Below are 23,164 nucleotides of genomic sequence, written 5' to 3'. Positions count from 1 at the left end.
CGTGAAACAACGATAACACTTTGAATGCGGGTTCCATTCCTGCAATTGCTGCGTACACTGAGTACAAATCCGCCTCATAAACTGAGGAGACAATACCGGCGGTGAGCCTCTGGCGTTGCCAGTGCATCTGTCCATTTCTAAATACATTAAATATAATAGACGACATGCATAAGGGAAAAGAATTACAGTTGTAAAAGGTGCCGCCATGAAATCAACATGTGACTACGTAGTGGCGCCGGGTTTGATTTCTTTGTTGTGGAAAAGCATAACACACAAAGGGGAAAACGACACGAGGGTAAAAAGACAAGAAAAATTTATCCTACCAGCTAGAATGTCGGATGCCGCGGCTGCGGCGACGACCCACGCTAGAAACCCGGACAGGAAAAAGCAACAAAGCCAGGCAGAGCCGCTCAGAATCATTCCCGACGAGGCGGAGAGAATTGAAGAATGATGGACGGCTACCTATAGCGTTGCCATGTGGCCTCGGTCACGTGGGTTCGTGACGTAAGGGGTAAAAGAATCTTGAGGTCATGGGGCTTCCCCTGACCTAGATTCTATCTCTCAGTCACCGGCAGAATTGCTGATTAATGCCTACAGTTCAAAATAGTCATTTTGACTGACCGGAGTCTATGGTGGGTAATTGAACGTAGTGAATGGCAGCTTTTTTGAAGTCTTTAAAAACATTATCACAGGCACATTTATTTTTTCACCACTCTAAAATGGTGGCAGCATCACACATATCTCTGAAAATGACCATACTAGTAATCTATGTTCTGTAATGTGCTGTGCTATAAGAGATAAATAAAAATGAACTTTATACAATTTGTACTCCTTATAAATATGAAACAAGTTTTAGAACATTCTTGAGTCTAAAAAACAATTCTGATAAATTAACTGGTTTGTAGGTCTATAAACATCACAGGTATGTGTGTGTATATATATATATATACACACACATTATATATTGTAGTTGGTTTGTGATAACTGCATTTTGTTTTTAATGATTGGCAGTTACGCAATGTCATAAAACTGACATATTTTGCATAATATTAATTCCTGATATGCACTAGGGTAAAGGTACATAAACTGTAAGTGAAGAATACTTTCACTGATAGTCAGCTGGTGAAATTGAAACCCGGTTTTTTTCAGACAGTCAAACAGTAATGGCCGTTTTCGGCAAAAAATTATTATAATAAGACTAGAGCTCATTATAACAAGCACTGTGCTACACAAATAAATCAATAAGTTTTTTTTTTTCTAATTCAGGTTCAGCGAAATATATTTTAAAGTCTGTCTATGAGTTTTGTTATTGAAGCTTCTTGTCTTGTATATGATCACTTGATAGCATGTGTGGAGCGGTCACATGACTGTTCATCAATTAGTAAAGCGTCACACAATGTACTATCATAGCCTTGTTGTACGTGCACTGTTCGTTCATGTTCTACAAAACTGTTTGATATATTCTCATTGACTACAGTTGGAGAACTCACTTCCATTTCTTCGTCTCCGGTAGACAACTCAACATTTGTATTTTTATTAAAAACTCTATTTAATGTATTCTGACTGTGAAAGAAATTGTAGTCTTTGGATGAGTTATTGTTAAGTGGAATCCCGTGATAAGCTTCTACAGGGATTCCGTGTGGTTCAGCCACTGAAAGTCCAGTAAACACACCTGAGAAAGAATTATAAAAGTACAAAACATAAATAGGACGGGAAAGTTTAGTGTTGTAGCAGCATTTCGTTCAAGCAAACACTTTTCAACAGAGTGTTCATTCCCAATTATAACACATACTGGGCTTCCACCGAGGATAAACTAGTTTAAGCCAAATACCAACCTTTTACGCATTTGGCAAATTTTTAATTTTTATCAAAGATCACAACATTTTTCACGATTCATGTAACAAATTGAAATGGTAACTGTAACATGCAGTTACTTAATAAGATGATACGTTTTCACTGATGTTTAATTTATCTTTCTGTGGGTGAAGACATTTTGTTAAATGACGCACATTTTCTCAAAACAATATTTTGATTGAGCAACTAGTGGTTAAAAGAGACTTTTTTGTCGTCTAATCTCCAAAAGTAATCTGACTTTGGTTTTAGATGAAAGGTTAGTGGAAGCCCAGCCATATATGACATTCCAGATTCAAATTAATTAATAAATTTCACAATAAATATCTGAGAAAACGCTAAGATAACAATGAATGAGGAAACTTTCAGTGGCTGTGAAGGCAACACTCCATTCAAATCAAATGACCACTGAGTCCAAGTGTTTGAAATGTAGAAGGTGGCATCACCCGTGATGGTGACGATGATTGTGGCGATGTCAGAGAAGCTGGCACGTTGAAATGAATTTGTTGTTGCTCAGCAACGACCTCCATTTCTACATCATCAACTTTCATATCTGGACAAGTGTTATAAAAGATAAAAAAAAGAATGTCGTCAGTGTTTCATGATGAGATGGAAATATCATGAAGATGGACATTCAATGCAAGCTTTTACCTTATTATTATGCAATTATTTTGATTTTATAAACTTTTTTTTTATATTAATCGATTAACTTCCTGAAATCCAAATTCAACTTTTGACATCTTTCACTAAAATAAACCTGCATAATATTCCAGAAAAATCATCAACACCTGCAGACAATGGAAAATTACATCCATCTTTTTTTTTCAAAGCTAATGAACTCCAAATGCACACCCTAATATGTGCACATGCATAAGGCTCTGGAGAATTATTAGCCCTTATGAAACATCATGTGAAAAAACACTGAAAAATATTTATTTTGCAAACCTAAATGATTTTAGCACGAGGTAATTAACCTTTGATGAGGTTTTTCAAAAACTTCAAACCTGTGCTTGTTGTATCTGCTTACTTTTAATAATAACCATTGCCTACAAGATAGTTCTGTTGGTGGAAACCATTAGGAAAAACTGACGTAGGGCAGGAAATTATCTCACCCTCCGTCCTGGCTCTCTTTAACTGACAGAGATTGTCTTCCTCTGTAAAACCTCTTTTCCGTCGTGGCAGTGAGCTGTGAGCACACGTTGTGTGACCGTTGGGTTTGTATTGTGTTCCATTTGCATGGAATCCATTCTGATGGAAACCATTGACTGATGACGGCATCTTCTGAGAGCATTGCTGAAGGAATACACAGCAGTGTTGGTTACCGCAGGATACTGCCAGTTGACTTGGAGTGTGTCCATTATTGTTAGTGATGCTGTTAAAACAATGAATTCAGAGATAAATACATATCTATATCAAACAAGAATTTTTTGTTTGAATTGGCAGAAATGACATGAATTTTAAACTTACAGGGAACATGCATTTTATGTTAAGATACAAAAACATGAAAATGCACCTTGTTTTGCAAGAAAGGAATTGCAACATTGTTAAGTAGATAAGAATTGACTATAATACAATGAGAGTAATGTCTGCTATGTGTATGATTTTGTAGACGATACAACATGATACAATCTCATGATTTGAAATTTGCTGTTTTCATCGGATAAAAATGTGTTAAACAGAGCGAAAACATTTAAAAATTGTACGTATTTGTGCTAGATACAAAAAACATATTTTCTTAATTAGAAGCACATCTCCAATAAGAGCGCATATATAAACCAAAAATTGTCTCACAAAAATAAAAAATACGAGTAAGATTTTGTAAAAGAAGAATGAAAATTGGATGAAATAATTTTACAATTTATTAACTGTTATTTGAGGACAATATCAGGTAATCAAATAATTCAAGAACGTGCAACTGTTTACTCAACATGAATGAGTAATTGTCCAATATTTTCTATACTGGTGAAACAATTCTGCCCCACATAGCTTTTCTCACGACGAAAACACTGATTGTTATAATCCCAAAGTCCTTTTTGCTATATTACCTTCAAAGTAGGCAAAATTTGATATGCTAATTACTTTTATATGCTAATTAAACCATCTTGTGGAACTGTGCATGAAACATTATAGTGAAATGTACAGTAGGAATGTATTGTAGAAGCTTAAGGTAGAGATGCAGTTTATTTGTGAATTTCAATCAAAAATAGTTTTTTTCGTTTTTTATATAGATTTTTAGTTAAAGAACATTCTGTGAAAATTTGACCAATGAATTCTTATTGGAGCACCGTTAAAATTGCTGTTTATTTTCTGGTTAAAAATAAAAAACACTCACACGTGGCAATGATTATGTCCAATTGCCTAATTTGCATGAGTAACCAAATAACAGGACCCTTGATTGACAATATGCAAATGAGGATTGTACGGGTCATAGTTCATTCAATTCACGCGCATGTGCAATTATTCTCAAATCAGTTCTCGCTCGCTAGCAAACCAAACATATTTCCCCAGCGTTTTTTCCTAATTTTTATCATTACATTATGCGTGGTGTGAAAAGAAAGAGGTAGAAAGAAGATTCAGATGATTTCTATGTCGGAAGAGGCAAAAGCTACACTGAAGGCATCAGCCCACCGAACGAAAAACAAAATCGATGTGAGCGTCCAAACATGACTTTCCCTGAAGGCATGAATCCGAGTTTCTGATTGACTGAGAGATTTTATTTTTAAATAATTGTTCTCAAAAAATAAACTGAGCATGTGAAGAATAATTTAACATTGTTTACAGTGATAACTGCTCATTGTCGAAACGAAGCTTACCCATTCACGCTAGTCACAATTAAAAACCTCATACTCTTGAATAAGCGTCAATGACTACGGTAAAACTTAGAAAATGACGCCAAAATACACCTTAAAAGTCCCATTTTATTTTTTTCCTAAATCCCATCCCGAATTTACGGCAGAATCTGGTCCCTCAAATAAGGGGCACGTGAGCTTTGATTCTAACCGGATATATTGCACTAGGTCGGGGAGATACAAACTTCTGTGTATCTTTTGTCCAATGGGTACCTGTACTTCGATCATTCGCAAGTTTTGCTAGGTGGTGCGAGACAGCTTTGTTTGCAACCGGTCGAACTCCGTTTAATTCAATGAAGCAAACAACTGACAATGCTAAAATAAATTGCAGAGGTACGCTAAAATTAATTGAAAACAACCAAATAATTTCAATGAAAAATAAATCACAGAGAGAGGTAACTTGATACATTACGGTAACAACTCTTTTGACGCGCTGACTGCTTCTCCGCGTCTGATGTTTTGTTTTCCTTGTCATAATACTTACTGATTGATGATTTTGTTTTGATTTTTGAGTTTTTTAGCCTGCAACTCGGCCACGACCTTTGCTTTTTCCGTGAAAAATGGGGAAGTTTACGTCAATTTGACGGACATTCCATTTTTTGAAACTAACGAAGCACACTGTTTAGCACTCCTATTTTTTTCATTTGCCGATTTCTATTCAGAAAAATTCGACCGCTCGAAAATGCACCTTAATTTTGCACTCTTAAAACATGTCAGATTTCCAACACTAATTATTTAAAACCGGTCAAAATTTTAAAACCTTTTACGTTAGGAGCTGGAGCTCTCTTCTTGCAGGCGACCGTCGCCAGTAGTACAACAGCATGTTTTGTACGTACATCCGTGCGCTGATTGTCTGCGACTGTCTTAGAAAATCTCTGAATAAGGCGTTGCCAAAATCGGAAAAAATAAAAAAATGCCTCCTTAAAAAACGAACAGAATTCAAATATTTCTTTTAACAAATATGTTGCAGTGGGAAAAATGGGATTGGAAACGATGAACAAAACTTCTGTGCCTCGTGTTTCGATTCTAGGATTACGCGATTATTCATTATTGTGGTTCTCAATACTACATAAAAATCATCAAGGATAAATAATTTAATATCCCACTTTGTACTCTTCACGGTAAACCATGGGCTCTGAAATACTCGTAGATTTTTTATTGAAAATACATCGAAGAGAAGCCATGATGTTTTGATCGTGATAAAAGGTCACCTTCCTAGGACCGCCCCCTGTTTAATAATTCATGAGATGACGTCATATTTACTGGGCATTGCCATGTGTTTTTACCGACCCCATCAAAACACTGGTATGAATGACGCGTTTCTGATTTATATATTCAAGAGCAGTTGTTCTGGTCCAACGATTTTACATAAAATGTCTATGTCTATACGTTAACTTTCAATTTCAATAGTCTAGAAAGTATGACAAAGTATGACAAAGCAGTAATTCCCGGTTTAACGCGCAAATATGCAAATTAGCCTTTTTCTCGTCTTCTATTTTTGGTGAATTCTTGGGTTTTAAATTAAAATAGCTGATAGACGCTTTGGCCATTTGCCTCGAAATTTTCACACATTATTGACAAGGTGTTCCCCCCTCAAAATGCGTCCGGACAGTTTATTACGGCGAGTGGAACAAAAATAACAAGTCCGCAATTAACATGGATATATAAATTATGCAAAAATAGAAAAGAGTGAACTTTGAGGTCATGCTGTGCGACTTTGAAAGCCGTTAGAGAGATGAGTGGACGCATTTGAATTAGTAGTGTACCAAGGTATCCAGTGATGTAATTTTACCCACAAACGGACTTGAAGTTTTTAAGCTAATTTTTTTTAAACCACTTTTGTCCAAAAAAGCATATTTTTGACCCAAAATCAAAAACGCATTCTGTATATTTAAAATAAAGACAAGTTTTACAAAGTTTGTATAATAAGCTTTCAGAAAATATATAACATGTTGGATATATAATACCATCTTCATTGTCTAATTACTCAATTAAAAAGAAAGCCAAATAAACTGCATCTCTACCTTAATTTTAATTGATATTAGGTTTTAATTTACTGGTTTACTGGGAAAGAAACAATACATTCCGTTGTAAAATTTTAACATTCAGTGTTTAAATTCAGTGATATAAGCAAAAATTAAATACTAAAATAATTAAGCAATATACAGTATTCAGCATCACAAGAGGTCATACATCTTTTACAAACACTGAGGGCGCTCACATAATTTGTCAGATATGACAAATAAAGACCCTTTAAAATCTAAAAAAATCCTAAAAATATATTATCAAGTATCTTTTACATGACACAGGTGATTTTATTATCTATTTTTAAACACTTTTCCCATAGAATTTTATGACTATACACTACAGCTAAAAAGATATCAAGTACTCATTTATAGTTTTCAGACATGCACGTATTTGTGTATCATAAAAGCAGGGATTGAAATAGAATTTTTTCCCAGCATTCATAGTGTGCATGTTGAATTTGAAATTTACCTGCACTAACTTGTTGTGAAATGCACCACTTTTAAAGTTCAAATAAATTTTCTGGGTTCTCGATTGATGCGATTATGAAAGAATTTGCTTTTTTTCGATGTCTCACAATGTTGGTTGAACTTAATTTAGGCTTAGTGAATATAATGAGAAAATGTTGTGTTCATTTCTACATGCACAGCGTGCACATTATATTATAATCTATGTGCTTAGTGCAGTGTGCACCCGAGTATTTCAACCCCTGAAAAGAGTCAACAGTCGTTAGTGCAGTATTTTATGTGACAGTGCTATAATAGCTATCAAATTGCATAAAATTCCCAATAAAATAATTCTGGAATTTTTTGCATTTTTAGATTATTTTTTTGCTTTTGTCAGCTGCACAGGTAACATGGGTAACACATACTGTTAAACAATTTCAATTTCACCATAGACCTTAAAAGACTTTTAAGGTCTATGATTTCACAGACTAATTTATGTCTAGTAGTGAATACTTCACTCGGGGGACTTCACTCAGGGAGTCGCAGTGACTTGTGTGAACATGTTGAAGTAAGCACACTATCCTAAACCATCTATGTATCAATTATAATTAAAATCTGTAAAAAGGTTCTTGAAAAAAAAGTGAAAAGCATTAAAATTGGCTAATTATTATGCAAATTAGGTCATAAATATGCACAGATTCCAACCAAAAACTAATCAGGTCTGAGCATTATCCTAGAACATCTATGTACTAAGTTTCATTGAAATCTGTAAAATGGTTCTTACACACATACATAAACACAGATGCACTAACCGCAAAGACTTCCATTACATTTTCTCATCCATATTGCATCTGTAAATATGGTTTCCAGAATCTAAAATATGTCATGTTAAAGCCCATATGATTGACACTATCAATCATGTCATGTAGAGATACAGTAAATGATAGTCATAGTAACTCTCGCTGATAGTTGGTAGTTTTTGTTTTTTTCAAAATAAATCAGCAACACTTACTTTATTTGTGCACAATGTGCATGTAGAATTCCGAGGCATTCAACAGTTCCACTCCGAGCAGCTTTGTGAACTGGAGTCTCACCCAAGTAATCCTAATTGCAAAAAAACAAAATGTCATTACTGATTATCACATGCAACTGTCACAAATTCAAAAGAAATTCTGATTATCATGGTTAGACCAAATAAAATAGTGTATTTCTGATATCAATAAAGACGAAAATAGTGTGGGAAAAACTTCTATTATTATTTTTCTATTTCAATTATTAAATATTGTACATTGCTAGTGTATTTATTTTATTTATTTGTGGCTACCTTTTTACATCAGGAGCTCACTAATAGTAGTAATTAGAAGCTGCAATAAAATTACTGGAAAAAACACATACTACTGGTATATAAATGGAAAGAGAAACAGACAATCTAAAACTTAAAGGGGCACTTCCAGTTAAGCCTAATCTCACAACAAATTTACTTTCTTGATTAAAATAACAATGAATAACAAAAGATAGATTAACTTTGTAAACAACATAAACAATAGTGTCCCATGATTCTTTGGTGTAATCCATGGGATTGAGCAGTTCACCTTTAAAGTACCCTCCGGTAAATACAGAAATGAATCTACATATTCTTTTCTATAATCCATGGCATCAATAAGAAATCTAATCAATTTCTTCACATATCACAAATTGTGATGCTGGGTGCTATTGCTTAAAAGAAAACATAGTACTGCTTTACCCTTTTTAATATCTTCATAAAGATTTGTTTCACCATTCCTACATAGGATATGTCTAATATTTTTCATCATATTTTCCCTATGTACTTTGTAGCTTTCACAATCTAGAACAAAGTTCATCACTTTTCTTGCAGCATGGACATGTACAGTGACTATTGACATTTGCCCACTTTCTTTTCTCATATGCAAGACCTATGCTACGTTCACATGACAGTAGCGGCTCTAACCAGCAAAAATGGCTGTGTATACGCGTGCGGCTCGAGCCAAGTTCGGCTCCAATAAACCCTTAGGTTGAACTCCGATAGGGTTGAGCTCCAGAATGGCCCTGACTGTGTATAAGCATCCTGCCCAACTATCTGAGCACAAATCACACTCTCAATCATCTTCAAGTAAGCTCTCATTTCAATTATGGCTGAGATAACATCGTTCGTAATTTCAAGCAATTCCCGGCTTGACGAAGAGGTATGCACCCTAATATCTATTTGGCAGAGTAAAAAAAGTACTGCGATAGATTGAAACGAGAACCAGAAAAATGGAGAACGAAATTATGCGACAAAAACTTGAAAGAAAGACTGAACAAAACTATTTTAAGACACCAAAGATACCAAGTCATTGTCAATGACATTGTCCCCATCATGTTTTTAGTGACTTTGTCAAACATTGAAAAGCATAGTGAGATTATGTTTAAATATTGGGATAGTATTTAGCATGAAACAGGTATAAAGACCAAGCTTGAATTAAATTGGTCAAGGCATGCCCCAGAAACTGTTAATGACATGTCCAAATGTTGATTTTCAGGACAATTAATGGCTGTCAGTTGAAGGCCAACAAAATAAAACAAAGCGATATTCACATGTATTATGACCTGTGATGTACAACATTCAACCCTTTATATCTTGCCTTTTTAGCAAATTTAAACCCAATCAGTTAAATCATCTCTGTAAAATGGTCAGAGCACTCGTAAAAAAACAAAATGGCCACCAGTCTGCCATTTTGAATTGAATCACGAAAAACAATGACGTGCATCAGTAACCCACTATGACTGATGTCATAATGACTTGTCTTTGTACCAGCTTTTAAAAAAATCTGTCCAAGCATATCTGAGAAACGATGACAAACACACAGGCAGACGGACGCACTCACGGAACCCAAAACATAAGTCCCGGTTTCGGACCAACTACGTCTGGTGACGTGTTCCTAGTAGGTTTAGATTGACAACTGTAACACATATCACAACAGTGGAACAATAACAACATGGTAATTTTGCATGACTTAAGCAGTAGGCTGTAACACATTTTAGCTGTCGTGTTTCCTGTTTATTCAAGATACCTAGTACCTAAATCATAACACCAGTGCATTATCTTTTCAACCTCCATACTCAGACTCGCGACTGTTTCTTTTTTTCCCCCAGCTCAACAGCATCATGCCATGTAAAGAAATGACACCAAAGTTGTTTTTGAGGGCACTGTTCCGTTTGGCTCTGATCATGCTGAAGTGAACTCTTGTTCAGCTCCCGGCCACGTGAATGCATTGGAGATAATCTTCTGTTAATCGGTCTGTGTGAATGTAGCACGAGAGTGTATGACCTTGCTTTGAAATTAAGCTGGGCACCAAAATAATTTTCAATTGATTTTAACTATTTTTCACAATGCTTAATCCCAGTTTTAAATTTCATGTAGTGGATCAGACTTGATTTGTTTGTCATGTTTTTTTTGTTCACTTTCCAGAGCTGCTTTAATTTGCTGGTGACTTAAGTGTAGAAATTGATGTTCATCTAGATCCAGACTTTTTTATGATATGAATACATTTTGGCCAGTTCCAGGAAATTCTGAAAGTTGTGTTGTTTTTGTTATTTTCCTCTTTTTGATCATTCAAAACATTAAAAATAATTTTCAGCCATCTGTATGCTGTGTCAATAATTTATATATTTATTTTTTTCAAATAAAATTAACATACTGTAAAACACTCATTTTACAATTTTAAATCCACCAAAAAAGAAGCACCGGTACTATTAATCTGGCAACAAAATTGTCTTTTGGCCAATTTTTCAACAATTCACGGTTTGGGTAAAAAACAAAGATGCACAAAATAATGGGTCTACATGTAGATGTCCTTATCCTGTGGTGTGTTAGTTGATGAGCAGCATTGATACATAAACTTAGAGAATAGTCTCCCAGGTTGATTATTCACAGCAACTTAGCAACCAGACTGTGCTCAGGTTTGAATATTTGTTATTTTCCTTTCTATCCCCCTCCCTTTATGTTTATGTTATAGATTTACAAGGAACAGAGGTCATTCACAATGTGTAATCAAGAATAAAGTTTGCATAAAGTCAAGAATTGTGAATCTATACAACAAACAAACTATTGACAACAAGCCTTGGTTACAAAGAAGCAAGGGATTCCATGATAAAAAAAGAAAAGACATTTTTTTAAATACTTTTTTCTATCAAAATTTTATTTAAAGATGCAATATAGAAGAAAACATTTACCTTCTAATATTGATGTTTGATACTTCATGATTTATCATTAACTAAAAATGTTTACAGGACACGTAGCAGTATTCGCACTCAGACTAGTAATACAACAGACTCGCAACGGCTATTGTTTAAGGTGTTAATCGGCTTAATTGTATATGCTATGCGTGCCACGCTCTGTAGCATTGGCATAGACACCATCGAAGTTTACCGAACACTGGATATTCTACACACTTCGCGCTTCTTCGGAAATTGCGTATTTCTTTGTAAAACGGATCCGGATATTTTTTAAAAAACGGGAGATGCGTTCTTGACATTTTGACCTTTGCAGCTGTGTAAGAATTTTAAGAATCGACCAAGAATCAGGGGAGTTACAAGTAACTGAATGTGTTAGTGTTTACCTCAAATAGTTTTTGAATATATAATGAGCAACTTTGAAACGATATTTCTCGCTGTTGCAGATTTTGCGGAAGGTTTCCAATATTTTTTCGGAGAGAGCATATCGCTGCGTTTTGAACGATCATACTTCTTTGTGTGTTACCCGTTTTGTTTTCGTGTTCCGGGATGCCGAAACATCAGATAGCTAGTGTCATGTACATACTAATTCTCTCAGCGTATCAGCGTGATCCGGTAACGGTAAAAACTGGAGGTGTGTTATTTTTGTCGCGTTCAACTTCATAGTACGCGATCTACGCGTTGTTCAGTGACTGTTTCAATTTTCTATTGTGTGTCAGTATTGTTGCTATTTCGAGTTTCACTGATTTTGTTTGACTTCCGTCATAGTTTTGTATAAAAATAGCCCAGTATATTTCTTCTTATTCTTAATTTCAGGAAATAAAAAACACGAGATCGATCAAGGGTTGCAAAGTTCTACAGAAAAATTGTCATTATCTTCGTCAAAATGTTCTCCTAAAATAGCTTCCCACTCGTAATTATCGTCCTCAGATTCGCCAAATTGTTCCGTAAATGCCATTTTCGAAGTTCACTGTCAACTACTGTCGTCTATGCCACTTCCTGTCTTTATGTCTCGCGATGCATCGCGATAGTTGATTGTAATATGAATAGATCTCGCGTTATTTTGTGAAATATAATGAAAATGTTGTTGCTCAGCAACGTTTACTTGGTACGATAAGAACTGATAACCTAAACAAACGTGGCACGCATTACATCAAAAGAAAACGCCACGTTGCGAGTCTGTTGTATTACTAGTCTGAGATTCGCACAAGTACCACAACTACGCATATGCAGTGATTGTTGTTGTAAGTACTAAAACAGCTTTAATTAGTTATTTTTTAGGTGATTGGAAGGTATCGAAGGAGTCAACAGTGGTAATTAGTGCAGGTCGCGTCCAGGTCAACCTCATACTTGTGATTTCCATTAGATGAGCGCATTGGATTGTGGGAAAATCAATGTTTATCAACACAAAGGTCGCACATGCGTGGCGCGACGACTATCACCCTTCAAGTTATTCCAAATTCTTGTGGTTGAATTTACAAAACCAAAATATATTTGAATTTGTAACAGTGATAAAGTTCTGAATACAGTTTCATCGCATGCAGCCTACTCTGAAGGAGTTGAAAATGGAAAACTTCAATCATTTAAAAATTGATGAGTGAGTAAATGCAATTATATATATTTAGGTCGTTGGCCTTGTACACAACAAAAAGTTCATAAAAACATAGGAGTGAGTAAGCCATCTTAATCAACATTGGAAATAATATCTCTAAATTTGAAACCGCAGAATATATACTTTGATAAACACAGGAGTACATAGGGGTTATGCAAATTTAAAAGTGAAATCAATTTTATTTTTGATGGGTACAGTTTATTTGTCATAGTAAGGGGGGAAGACATTTTTCTCTCAAATGCTGTATAAGGGACATTTTGCAACAAAAATGAAATTCGTCTTCCATTTTCTGTAAAGCACATAAAGTGCAGATTCTTCTTTTTCTGGGAATACACAAGTACATGCGAATTAGGATGAATAAGCTTGTGGAAAACTTACAATGACTCTCTTTCATGGCATAGGTGTACGAATTTACATACCTGTTTATTGACATCAGCCCCTGCTTGTATCAGCCATAGAAGACAGTGTGGATGGACACCAAAAGAAGCAATGTGAGCAGGCGTTTGGTTAAATCTTTTTGTTGCAATATCAATATTCATACCAGTGGCAATTAGTCTACGCAGACACTCCAGCTGTGATATAAAAAGTGAGAAAAAATGTCAAATTTCAATAACTGAACTGAATGAAACAGTACAATATTAACTGGGTTTCATTAAACTTTTTTTACGCTGAAAAGTGAAATTCGCTTATCCACATAAACAGGTTAATTACAATAGAAATTATTCTTTTCATCCTTGAATTTAAAACTCTGAATATGATCAATAAATATCAATTTCAAAACACTGTAAAAAATGCTTTTTACAGAATACATGGTACCGGGTAGTACTATGACAGAACGCCGTAGCTTCACCCTGGCATTTTTTTGGGTTTCAAGTTACTGATTTTCCTGATGTGTGTATTCTGCAGTATTTGCAATCATCAATATTCTGAAGGTGTCAGAATATTCCAGTAACTGTTAGTAGTACAATGCAATATTCTGATTGGTTGATGGCATTCTTGCACTTTGTGGTAAACCACCATAGTACATGTAGGTCAACTTGTGTTCAAGAAAACATAGCGAATTTCAGCATTTGTATGGATTCTATTCAAGTTGATTGTTCTTATAACATATATTTCATAGCTAACCAAAATGAAAAGTTTTTATTGAACCATGACTGAAAAATGAGCAATGCTGTTAAAACCTCAGAAAAGCAAGTTGTTTTTGTGTGCATGTCCCAGTAGTAGATGATCGTTTTAGGGAAGGTAGATTTATCAATTAGTTCAGATAAATCACATTGTGTAAATCAGACCATGTAAACACTTATTCTGCCATCAGAATAATTTGATGCAGTTTCGTCTGATAAAATTGCAATATTTGCATCAAATGACAATCAAAATGGAATTTGAGTTCAGCAACATGGTGTGTGAGTTGGAAATAGCGTATCTGTTTTATTAGAAGTGCATCTATAATTATAACATGGTTAGTCGGAATTTAGCCATCTGATTACTGTAGTGTTTTTTGTAAGAATAAGGTGCCTCAGCAAAATTAAACAAAAACTCAAAATATTCTTGTAAATTACACGTGTGCAGGTAACTGCAACATAAAAATAATGTGATCTACATTATTGAAGCTGTTAATTATAGATATAAATAAATTTGATTGTACATCTGTGGTTTGCAGTCTAATTTATTTTAAAATTGTGAGAATTGCTAGTGTGAATGCAATATTATGAGTTTTATATCATTTTTATAATAATTAGCACATAATTTGCATAATTTATTTATAATGTTTGTACATTTTTATGACATTCCACAAACTGCTTACTGGTACATTTTGTATATACTGTAGTACCGTACTTTAGTTTTATGATATAGAACAAAAACACTAGTCATGGCTTAAATTGGTAAACAAGAACACCAATAACTAAAATATTATTATAAAGTACTATAGTGGCAAAATATGTAATGGTGGATTTTCGGTTATTAATTGACAACAATAACTGTATTATCCCTGGCCATAGTGAAAACTGAATGTTGTGACTATTGTAAACTGTCATGGCAGTCTTGTGTGTTACTTCCAGAATGCGGTAATTTAGTTGTGGCGAGATAACTATGATTAGTCTGTGAATAAGGTAGACCAAAAGGTCACCAGCCATGATGAAAAGCAAGTATAACCATAGACCTTAGAAAGAAACACTGTAGTTGCCTGTCCCTCTCTTTCTCTAAGGTCTATGGTTTAACCTTTCGACAACAAGTTTTCTTGGCCGTACGTAGAGCCTGCAGCAATTGCTTGTTTTCATTGAGGTTTCAATCATTAATAATTTCCTTGAAATTGTTATCTCCAACACTGGAATCAACATTACTTTGAATGATTTGTAATGTTTACCCATTCCAATAAACCAGTTGCGATGAAAACACATAGCTGTAAAAATCATAGACTATAGTAAGGGTTCAGAAATCAAACCTAATCAAGCATGATTTCGAGTGTGGTGGTTTCTCAAAGCAGCATGACAGCACCACCATGCCATGTCCTGGGGAGAACGCTGAATACATTGTTCTAGTGAGAACAAGGTATGTTTAGTGCTGACGCTGAATTTGATCTTCCCAGTCACCATATTTGGTATACGGTAATACTCAGCATTGCCAGTTTATTTTTAAACAAATAAATTAAATTCAGTGACTTTCAATTTGATACTATGATAATGGACCTCTAACCTTGAGGGCCATTGGGTTCTATCCTTGGCTTTATTTCTACTGTACACAGGGCATTACCTAGTAAACATATTGATAAAGGTCACTGATAAGCCCAGCATTCCATTCTGTAAACATGCAGCCAAGGTTGGTGGCAAGAAGAACAGTCATTATGCAGGAGTGGGTGGATAAATGACAACTAAATTTTAAATAATAGAACTTTTTTTATTAATACATTTTTTACTACTCCCTGTAGTACCAGTACTACGCCAATACAGTTGGGAAAAAGTGTGCATTGAAAAACAAAACAAATCAGGGCGTATAAAAAATCAAAAGAATGACTAACCACAGAACAGTCGATGACCATCCATCTTTCATTGCATGCAAGGTTGAACTAACGTCAAACATTGAGCCAACATGCGCCAAGTGAACGTATTAAAAAAAAAACATCATTGCTAAATGTCACGTAGTTCACATGTTACTTTGACAACAATTTAAGTCTTTGTGTGGTCCTCGCTTTTATTAATCACCGACGCTGTGCTGGTCGTTTTAAATTCACCGCCACAAAATTTGCATATGAAAGGAAAACGTTTCTATAAAAGCAAGGAAATGTCAAAATTGCTGAGTACGTTGGTAGTAAGGAAAGCGAATATTCGCTTAAAAATTATACACGTCATGAGGAACAGTATTTGTCGAGCGTTATTGATTTTACATTCGTGTTACTAATATCTGACGTTTGCAGATGGCGAACGAATGAGGAAGTCTGATAATAATAAAAAAATCGGGCAGAAAAACACCGAGAAAAATACAGATATAAGCGTGGAATATCGTGCACATGAGAGAAAACGGAACTAAGGAATATTACGGTTACTTACTTTGCCAAAATATGCTGCCCAATGGGCCGGGGTCCAACCATAAAACTGGTCTTCAGCATACAGCCCCGAGTGTTGCCCATTCGTAATCAACAAAGAAAGACCTTCCGAGTCTCCATCGCGGCATGCACGGTGAACCGGGTAGTCGCGACGAAGAGTTTCCTCGCTCGCAGCACCCCAGTAGCCAAACGCATACGACTCCTCCATTTACAGTTATATTTAGAATTTATGAGAACAAAAATGTTAGTGAATTGAGTGTGATTAGAGTAAGAAATTACAAGAATAAGGACTACCCACGCGACACAATGCAACTAGCAGCTGACAGCTCTCAAATAATAACAAAATAGTACATCCGGGTATTCAACATTTGATTTTCAATAAATGTACTGCCCTCTCTGGTGGAAATAACAACTAGTATTTGTCACCGCTCATATACCTCCCTCAGGGTATACCTAAAACAATCGTACATTGTAAATAAATAAATAAATAAATAAATAAATAAATAAATAAATAAATAAATAAATAAATAAATAAATAAATAAATAAATAAATGAAAGTGAACAATGAAAGCTATGTGTTTTTCATTAAACGTCGAGTGATATTTAATGTATTTACGATAACTTGAGTCGGAGGTAGCTTGTTGTTTGTCCTACGAGGAATACACAACGACTCAGTGAAACAAAATCAACACATTTTTCAATTCTAAAAGTCACGTATAATATTCAAATACATAAAAAAGGGAATATGTGGCGAAAATTAGGTAAACGTTTGAATATTTCCAAAATTGCATTGAACATTCGTTGTGTCTACCAGTAAACAAACAATTCTTATCGTAAAAGAACTACGATATGACACTATTTACGATGGTGTATCACATACATCTAAAACCGCACAGTTACATGTATTTAATATTAGTTAATAATAGAACAATTCACACTTCTCACAGATTAAATTCAGGCTCAATGAAGACGTATTGACAACACTGAACACGTTGTCAGTCAATTGGCACATACTCCTCATAGCCTTCTTTGCAACAGATTTTAGAATTGACACCGTGACGAAAAACTTAAATTACCCATGATCCCCTACTTCGTTCGCGTATGATGAACGCCCCAGAACACAATGTTTCTTGCGCGATCAGTTTAATAAATCTTATAGTTCCATATTCAATTAAAAACATTCAAGTGTGAAGCACATTTATTAACCAGGTTAAATTACTAGTATTTTAGGCAGTATGTGTCTCACATCTGTTGTCAAGCAGTGCGTACCTACATGTTATTTAACAATGCAGTGTACACATATTGTATATGTTTATCCCATATCAAATATGGCGCAGTGAGACAAGTGTGAGTAGGCTTAAATACTTTTGTTTTTCATACTAAATGTGTATCAAATACCATGATTCATAATCATTTACAACCAAAATTAGCAAAGTTACCAAACTACGTATATCTGAACGACGTTTTTTTTTCTTTTGACGCGCCGCAAAATTGACTACATTGTTATTGCTTTGTCGCCACTGCGAAGACACTGGCATATACCTGACACAGAGCTAATTAACACAAGACAACATGTTTTATGTGGTTATAGATTTATTACACAAATATAAACATGATTGTAGTACACTAAACTCTCAGATAATTCATTGGTGTGTCTGTAAAACTCTAAAATATCCATAAGCGTTATGATGGACAGTGCGTCGTACACCGCCACAGGTACACTATCATGTAAAATAGTACGGTAATGGTTTCTCTGTAGCACAGTTTTCAATTTGTTGAAACATTCTTCAACTCAGGGGGAGTACACTGGCAAAAATACAAGTTTCATTGCCATATCTTCCAACCAGGCTGACAAAGTCGTTCTCTCTCGTGTCTCTGAAACGATGCATTGTCGACTTATATAGTATCACCTGGTAGCAACATTGGTTGACCATCAGTTTTTAAATAAGGCAAAACAGAAATCAGGTATATGATAGCTTTCACCTCTACATTGGGAGAATCCTCCAACTATCATTATTTTTTTTTCATCTTTTAATTTTAATTTTATCTTATAGTTTGGCTACTGTATTTTTTATGATTTGTATTTTATTTACCATACTGCGCCCTCTGATGGCATAGTAGTGTAATAAAGTTATTATTATCATGTGCCTCGGTTGCATCAACGAAACATCTCAAATATTCATTTGTATTTGAAGGTCCAGCAATGACGTCACTGTACTTCACTCCATTTACAGACTAAGGGAATAGTTGGCACTGTTTGCGTATTTACTAATCTCAATGATACATCTCTCCCCCGGGACCCGGGGAATGTCCATAGCGCCACTATTTATTTTTACCCCTGATTCATCCATGAACTTGACTGTGTGAGGATTTTTTGTTTGGATGTACTGAATAAAGGCGTTGTAATATCGTATATTTTCGGTAGTGAACTTTTGCTGTGGTATTGACACTAACCGTTTATGTGTCAAATTACGACCATTTAGTGCATACTTTGCTGGTAATAACCTCATATTATTACAAGTAATACTAGTAATGTATTGCTGGAAGAACAGTGAATATTCACTCACGAATAGTTTGGCCATGTTGAATTGCACTTCTGAAAAAGAATATTAATACACACCAAAATAATGTTATCACACCCTTATACAAAACACTATGAAACCGTTGCCGCCAATTTACATTGTCGATTTCATAACACAGGGCTGTAAAACGAAAGGCACTCTGCAGCATCGTCAAGTAATTAACGAATTTTTCGGTTTTATCGTCCCAGCACTGCTAAAATACGTCGATGTATTTTTGTTAATTAATGTATATACCTTATTTTTCTTGCACTCCGTTTCATTTTACATAACATAATAAAAAAAACAGGGAACTATCCGACAATTTCCTCATTGAATTGAACTTATTTTTAGTTTATTCTCAAAATAATGTGATTACCGTCATCGGTATGTCATGGGAGATATTGATTGGACGAGTGTGGAGTGTACTTGCGCGCGGCCGTCACACAAACATTGTCGTTGGTCGACTTAAATACATTGTCAAATATTCATGATAATACACCTTGATTTAATTGATGTAATCATTTTGAATTGTATATTAACCTATATACACAATATTATTCTTAATGAAAACACTCGCTTAAGTATTAATTGTAGTGGTATGTGGCACGCTGTGACCTGGTACGAAATGCGCATGTCTCATGAAGTAACATGGGCCAAAAGGATCTTGTGGTACGAGGTGATTCAGGAATGCCGTGACGGTGACCCATCCCACCTGTCCGTCTGATACATGCCTGTATGTATAAGGGCCTGTCGTATACATCCGGGTCATCGATTCATGAAACACAACATCCTGAGCGAATACTATAAAACACTGACAATGATTGAGACATTCAATCACGCTATAACTGCGTGGGATGAAGCTCGAGACATATCGTGCATACCAAAGTGTAAGGGAAATAACAACCGCAAGAGTCGTACAGGGAAAATACATTACCATAACGTATTCTGGGTGACACAAGATATATGGTTTATATCCAAGATTGTGCGGTGATCACCAAGGTGTTCACAGTCTGTTTTGTTTCCAGGTTTTATTTACATGTACGTGCCTTGCATGCCGGGAAAAGTCGTTCTGTTTTATTACGTTCTACTTTTCTAGACAGGAAGAGAAAAAGACTTACATGTATTGCCGTTGCCAAATATGGTTATTGTGGTAAGAACAAGTACATTGCAGCTACGTGTCACAAAAACTGTGATTATAACTGAATTTGTATAAGTAAAAATAAAGTTTCTGAAAATTCTTTCTCGAAGGGTCCAAACTGCGTGAGGCAGGATAGCCCGGTCATACGATGGTTCACCATTTATCGTTGAATAGAAACACAAATAACTAGAACTCATAACAGAACGGCGTTACTGTACTGTGAATCATAATGCGTAAATTGCTTCCAATCTCTCAATATTTTCACAATGGTGGAATGGATGGGCGTTTAGCTACGGTGAGCTCTTCACTACGAACGAACGGTGAACTCGGGGTTATCAAAGGGGCCATACAAACACACTCAATAGTTGTGCTTGCTAATCATATTGATTTATTAGTTACACTACAGTAAATATCACGAAGAATGGAAAAAAACGCAAATGTATCAAAGTGGGTAAATGGTGTCACTTAGCATAATCGTCTAATCGGCATCAGTAGCGTCCGTTGTCATAGTGAATCAGGTCGGTTCGGCATCACATGTCTTCATATTGATTATTTCAAGCCAAAGAGCCTGGAGAGAAAAACAAATATAGTATCAACAAACTCTTAGGTGACAAAGATCCACAAATTACCTCCCATACTGCGTGCGTTCGAATACTCAAATATTGCGTAAACAGACAACGCGTATATATACTAGTACATTGCTGTGCGTAGTATGAGACCTGCATTGAAAGCACACAGTTACGGCAACCACTGCTTTTTAACTATATACCCCGTCTCAAATGATTCTCTAATACATCGCGGGAGGCTTACAACGGATGGACACAAGTTTATGGATATGTTTGAATTGAAAAGAAACAGTCAGTGGAAAACAAACGCACCACTACCGACTCAGAGGCGGCAACTAGATCACCTCTGTATAATGAGGTTACAGACTTTCCGAAGCCTAACATCGGTGGCATGGAACTTTGTTCTCGTGATGTAAAATTCACTTACATAAATCGCAGGCGTTGTCACGATCACCGCATACTAAGTAATCGCTACAATGAAGTGGATCCATTGAATTGCCTAAGAGTGCTCTAAAAATCTCCCCCGCTTTATTCTTGTTGTAATCCAAATTCACGTTGAACGTAATTTCATAGTCTTGTAGAGGAGGAGCTTTAAAATAAATCATATAGAAAAACTAAACATGAAGCGTGTTAGTGTGGCTGTTTGGGACTTGAGAATGATCTGCTTTAGAGACCATTACCTTCGTTTAGTCAATGACTATAGTCTTTGACGTAGTGTACCTGGGTACACCATCGTGTCGTCAGGAGTTGTATTATTGAACACATATTTCGTTCTTGGCATTTGTTTACTAACAAAGTTGCACAGAGAATGCATTATGGTTTGAACTTGAACCAGAATTAATTAATAAACACGTATAAATAAGCGATTTGGTTTCCAATTGAATACTAGCAGTTACGTACAACACGAATGTACTACTAACAATAATAACATGGTGGACTTTCATTTAGCAGGATAATATTTACGAATTACTGAATTTCGTAAATTGTATCTTCCAAAATACTATTTCAACCCTCCTACTTTTCATAAATTTGTAGAATTATTAACTTCACAAGAAACCAATGTAATTAAATACTTGGTAGCCTATGCTTATCACACATTGAAACTTAGGGGTAAAATTGCTGATTTTTTGTAATTTAAGAATATTTATGTATATACTTATTGGGCCGATGGCCTTGACTTGTAAATAAAGGCCATTTATATATATATAAATGATATTTATCGTAAAAAGAAGCTCACCCTGAACTTGAGCTCTTATATATCCAACAAGACACGCTAAGAACAATACGCACGTGAACTTCATTTTGTTATCTGTGGGGGAAACAAATAAAATAGTTTCTCCAACGATTAGTAATTGATTGTATTGCAATACAATACTACACGTATTTGTCGCTCATGTAACTGAACTCTGGCAGTGGACGAAATGAACAACTGTATCTGCTATTGATTCGACCATTATGAATTCTTAATACCCATGCGTTCAGGACTGTTATGAAATATGTGCAAATGAATGCCAGTTTTTTACTTATAATAATGTTATTTAGACGTCTTAATTGTTGATCCCCTGAGATTAAATTGTTTGAATAAAATGGCAACAAATAATGTGAAAGCTGAAAACAGTTGAATTTGGCGCTTAAAAATATTGGACATAACCAGTGGATGTATTTTACACTGAAACGGGAGCATAATTTACATCAAATGGAAACCGGGGAATTGGAATAAACTACCGCCGAATGAATGTAGCGCGCGGTTACAGTTATTAAAGCGCAGTAGTCGTCGCGCAGCGCGTGTTCGAATTTCATGTATTAAATAAACAATGTATTTTACATGCGTTGTATACGTCGCTTTGAGTCCCATATCGAACAGGACGCGGCGCGACGACCACCGCCCTTTAAGTTGACACGTCACTACAACCACGGAATGACGACACGCGACACCCGGAATAATACCACACAACTAAAACAGTTCTACTCACCAATAAAGTCGGGTGAAAACTGCGGAATAACTTGTGATTTATCCGTTAGTCTTGTCCGTCTTTTATATTCGCGAGTTGCGTGAGATGACAAAACACTGCGTGTGCGAGGCTTTAAGTTGGGGGAACGTTTTTTCAACTATTCACAACAATTGGTCTGTAGAATTAAGTACTGATCAAAAAAAAAAAAGATTTAATTTTTCGGAGTCAGTAGATTCGCTACGATAACATGTTTGTACAGAGAGATCACTGTTTGCTTGTTGACGGGAGTCATTAAAATGTACGCATCATAAATTTTGGTGTATTATTTCAAAACACATCGTTAATATCTATGCGAAACACGCAATGCGTCGTTAGTGTTTCTGAAAATGA

The 23,164-nt window shown here is 35.4% G+C and overlaps 1 protein-coding gene and 1 long non-coding RNA gene across 2 annotated transcripts; both read right to left on the bottom strand.

Annotated features, from left to right (window-relative positions):
- Positions 1–642: 642 nt before the first annotated feature.
- Positions 643–16,888, bottom strand: LOC102809529 (uncharacterized). Its single transcript, XM_085498499.1, has 5 exons — positions 16,562–16,888; positions 13,436–13,588; positions 8,184–8,275; positions 2,964–3,223; positions 643–1,672 (listed from the first exon to the last, which is right to left on the bottom strand). Exons 1-5 carry the CDS (start codon positions 16,763–16,765, stop codon positions 1,335–1,337), a joined length of 1,047 nt encoding a protein of 348 aa, XP_085354625.1. The 5' UTR covers positions 16,766–16,888; the 3' UTR covers positions 643–1,334.
- Positions 16,889–20,621: 3,733 nt separating this feature from the next.
- On the bottom strand, positions 20,622–22,913 carry LOC144355818 (uncharacterized). The gene is made up of 4 exons (XR_014929161.1): positions 22,796–22,913; positions 22,060–22,131; positions 21,250–21,411; positions 20,622–20,824 (listed from the first exon to the last, which is right to left on the bottom strand). It is a non-coding gene; the product is annotated as an uncharacterized LOC144355818 (long non-coding RNA).
- Positions 22,914–23,164: the final 251 nt, after the last annotated feature.

The sequence above is a fragment of the Saccoglossus kowalevskii genome, chromosome 4 (genome assembly GCF_978046115.1).
Source record: "Saccoglossus kowalevskii chromosome 4, keSacKowa6.1, whole genome shotgun sequence".
NCBI classification, from domain to species: Eukaryota; Metazoa; Hemichordata; class Enteropneusta; family Harrimaniidae; genus Saccoglossus; species Saccoglossus kowalevskii.
Note: the sequence above shows the minus strand (reverse complement) of the source record. Positions and strands in the feature narration are given on the sequence as shown.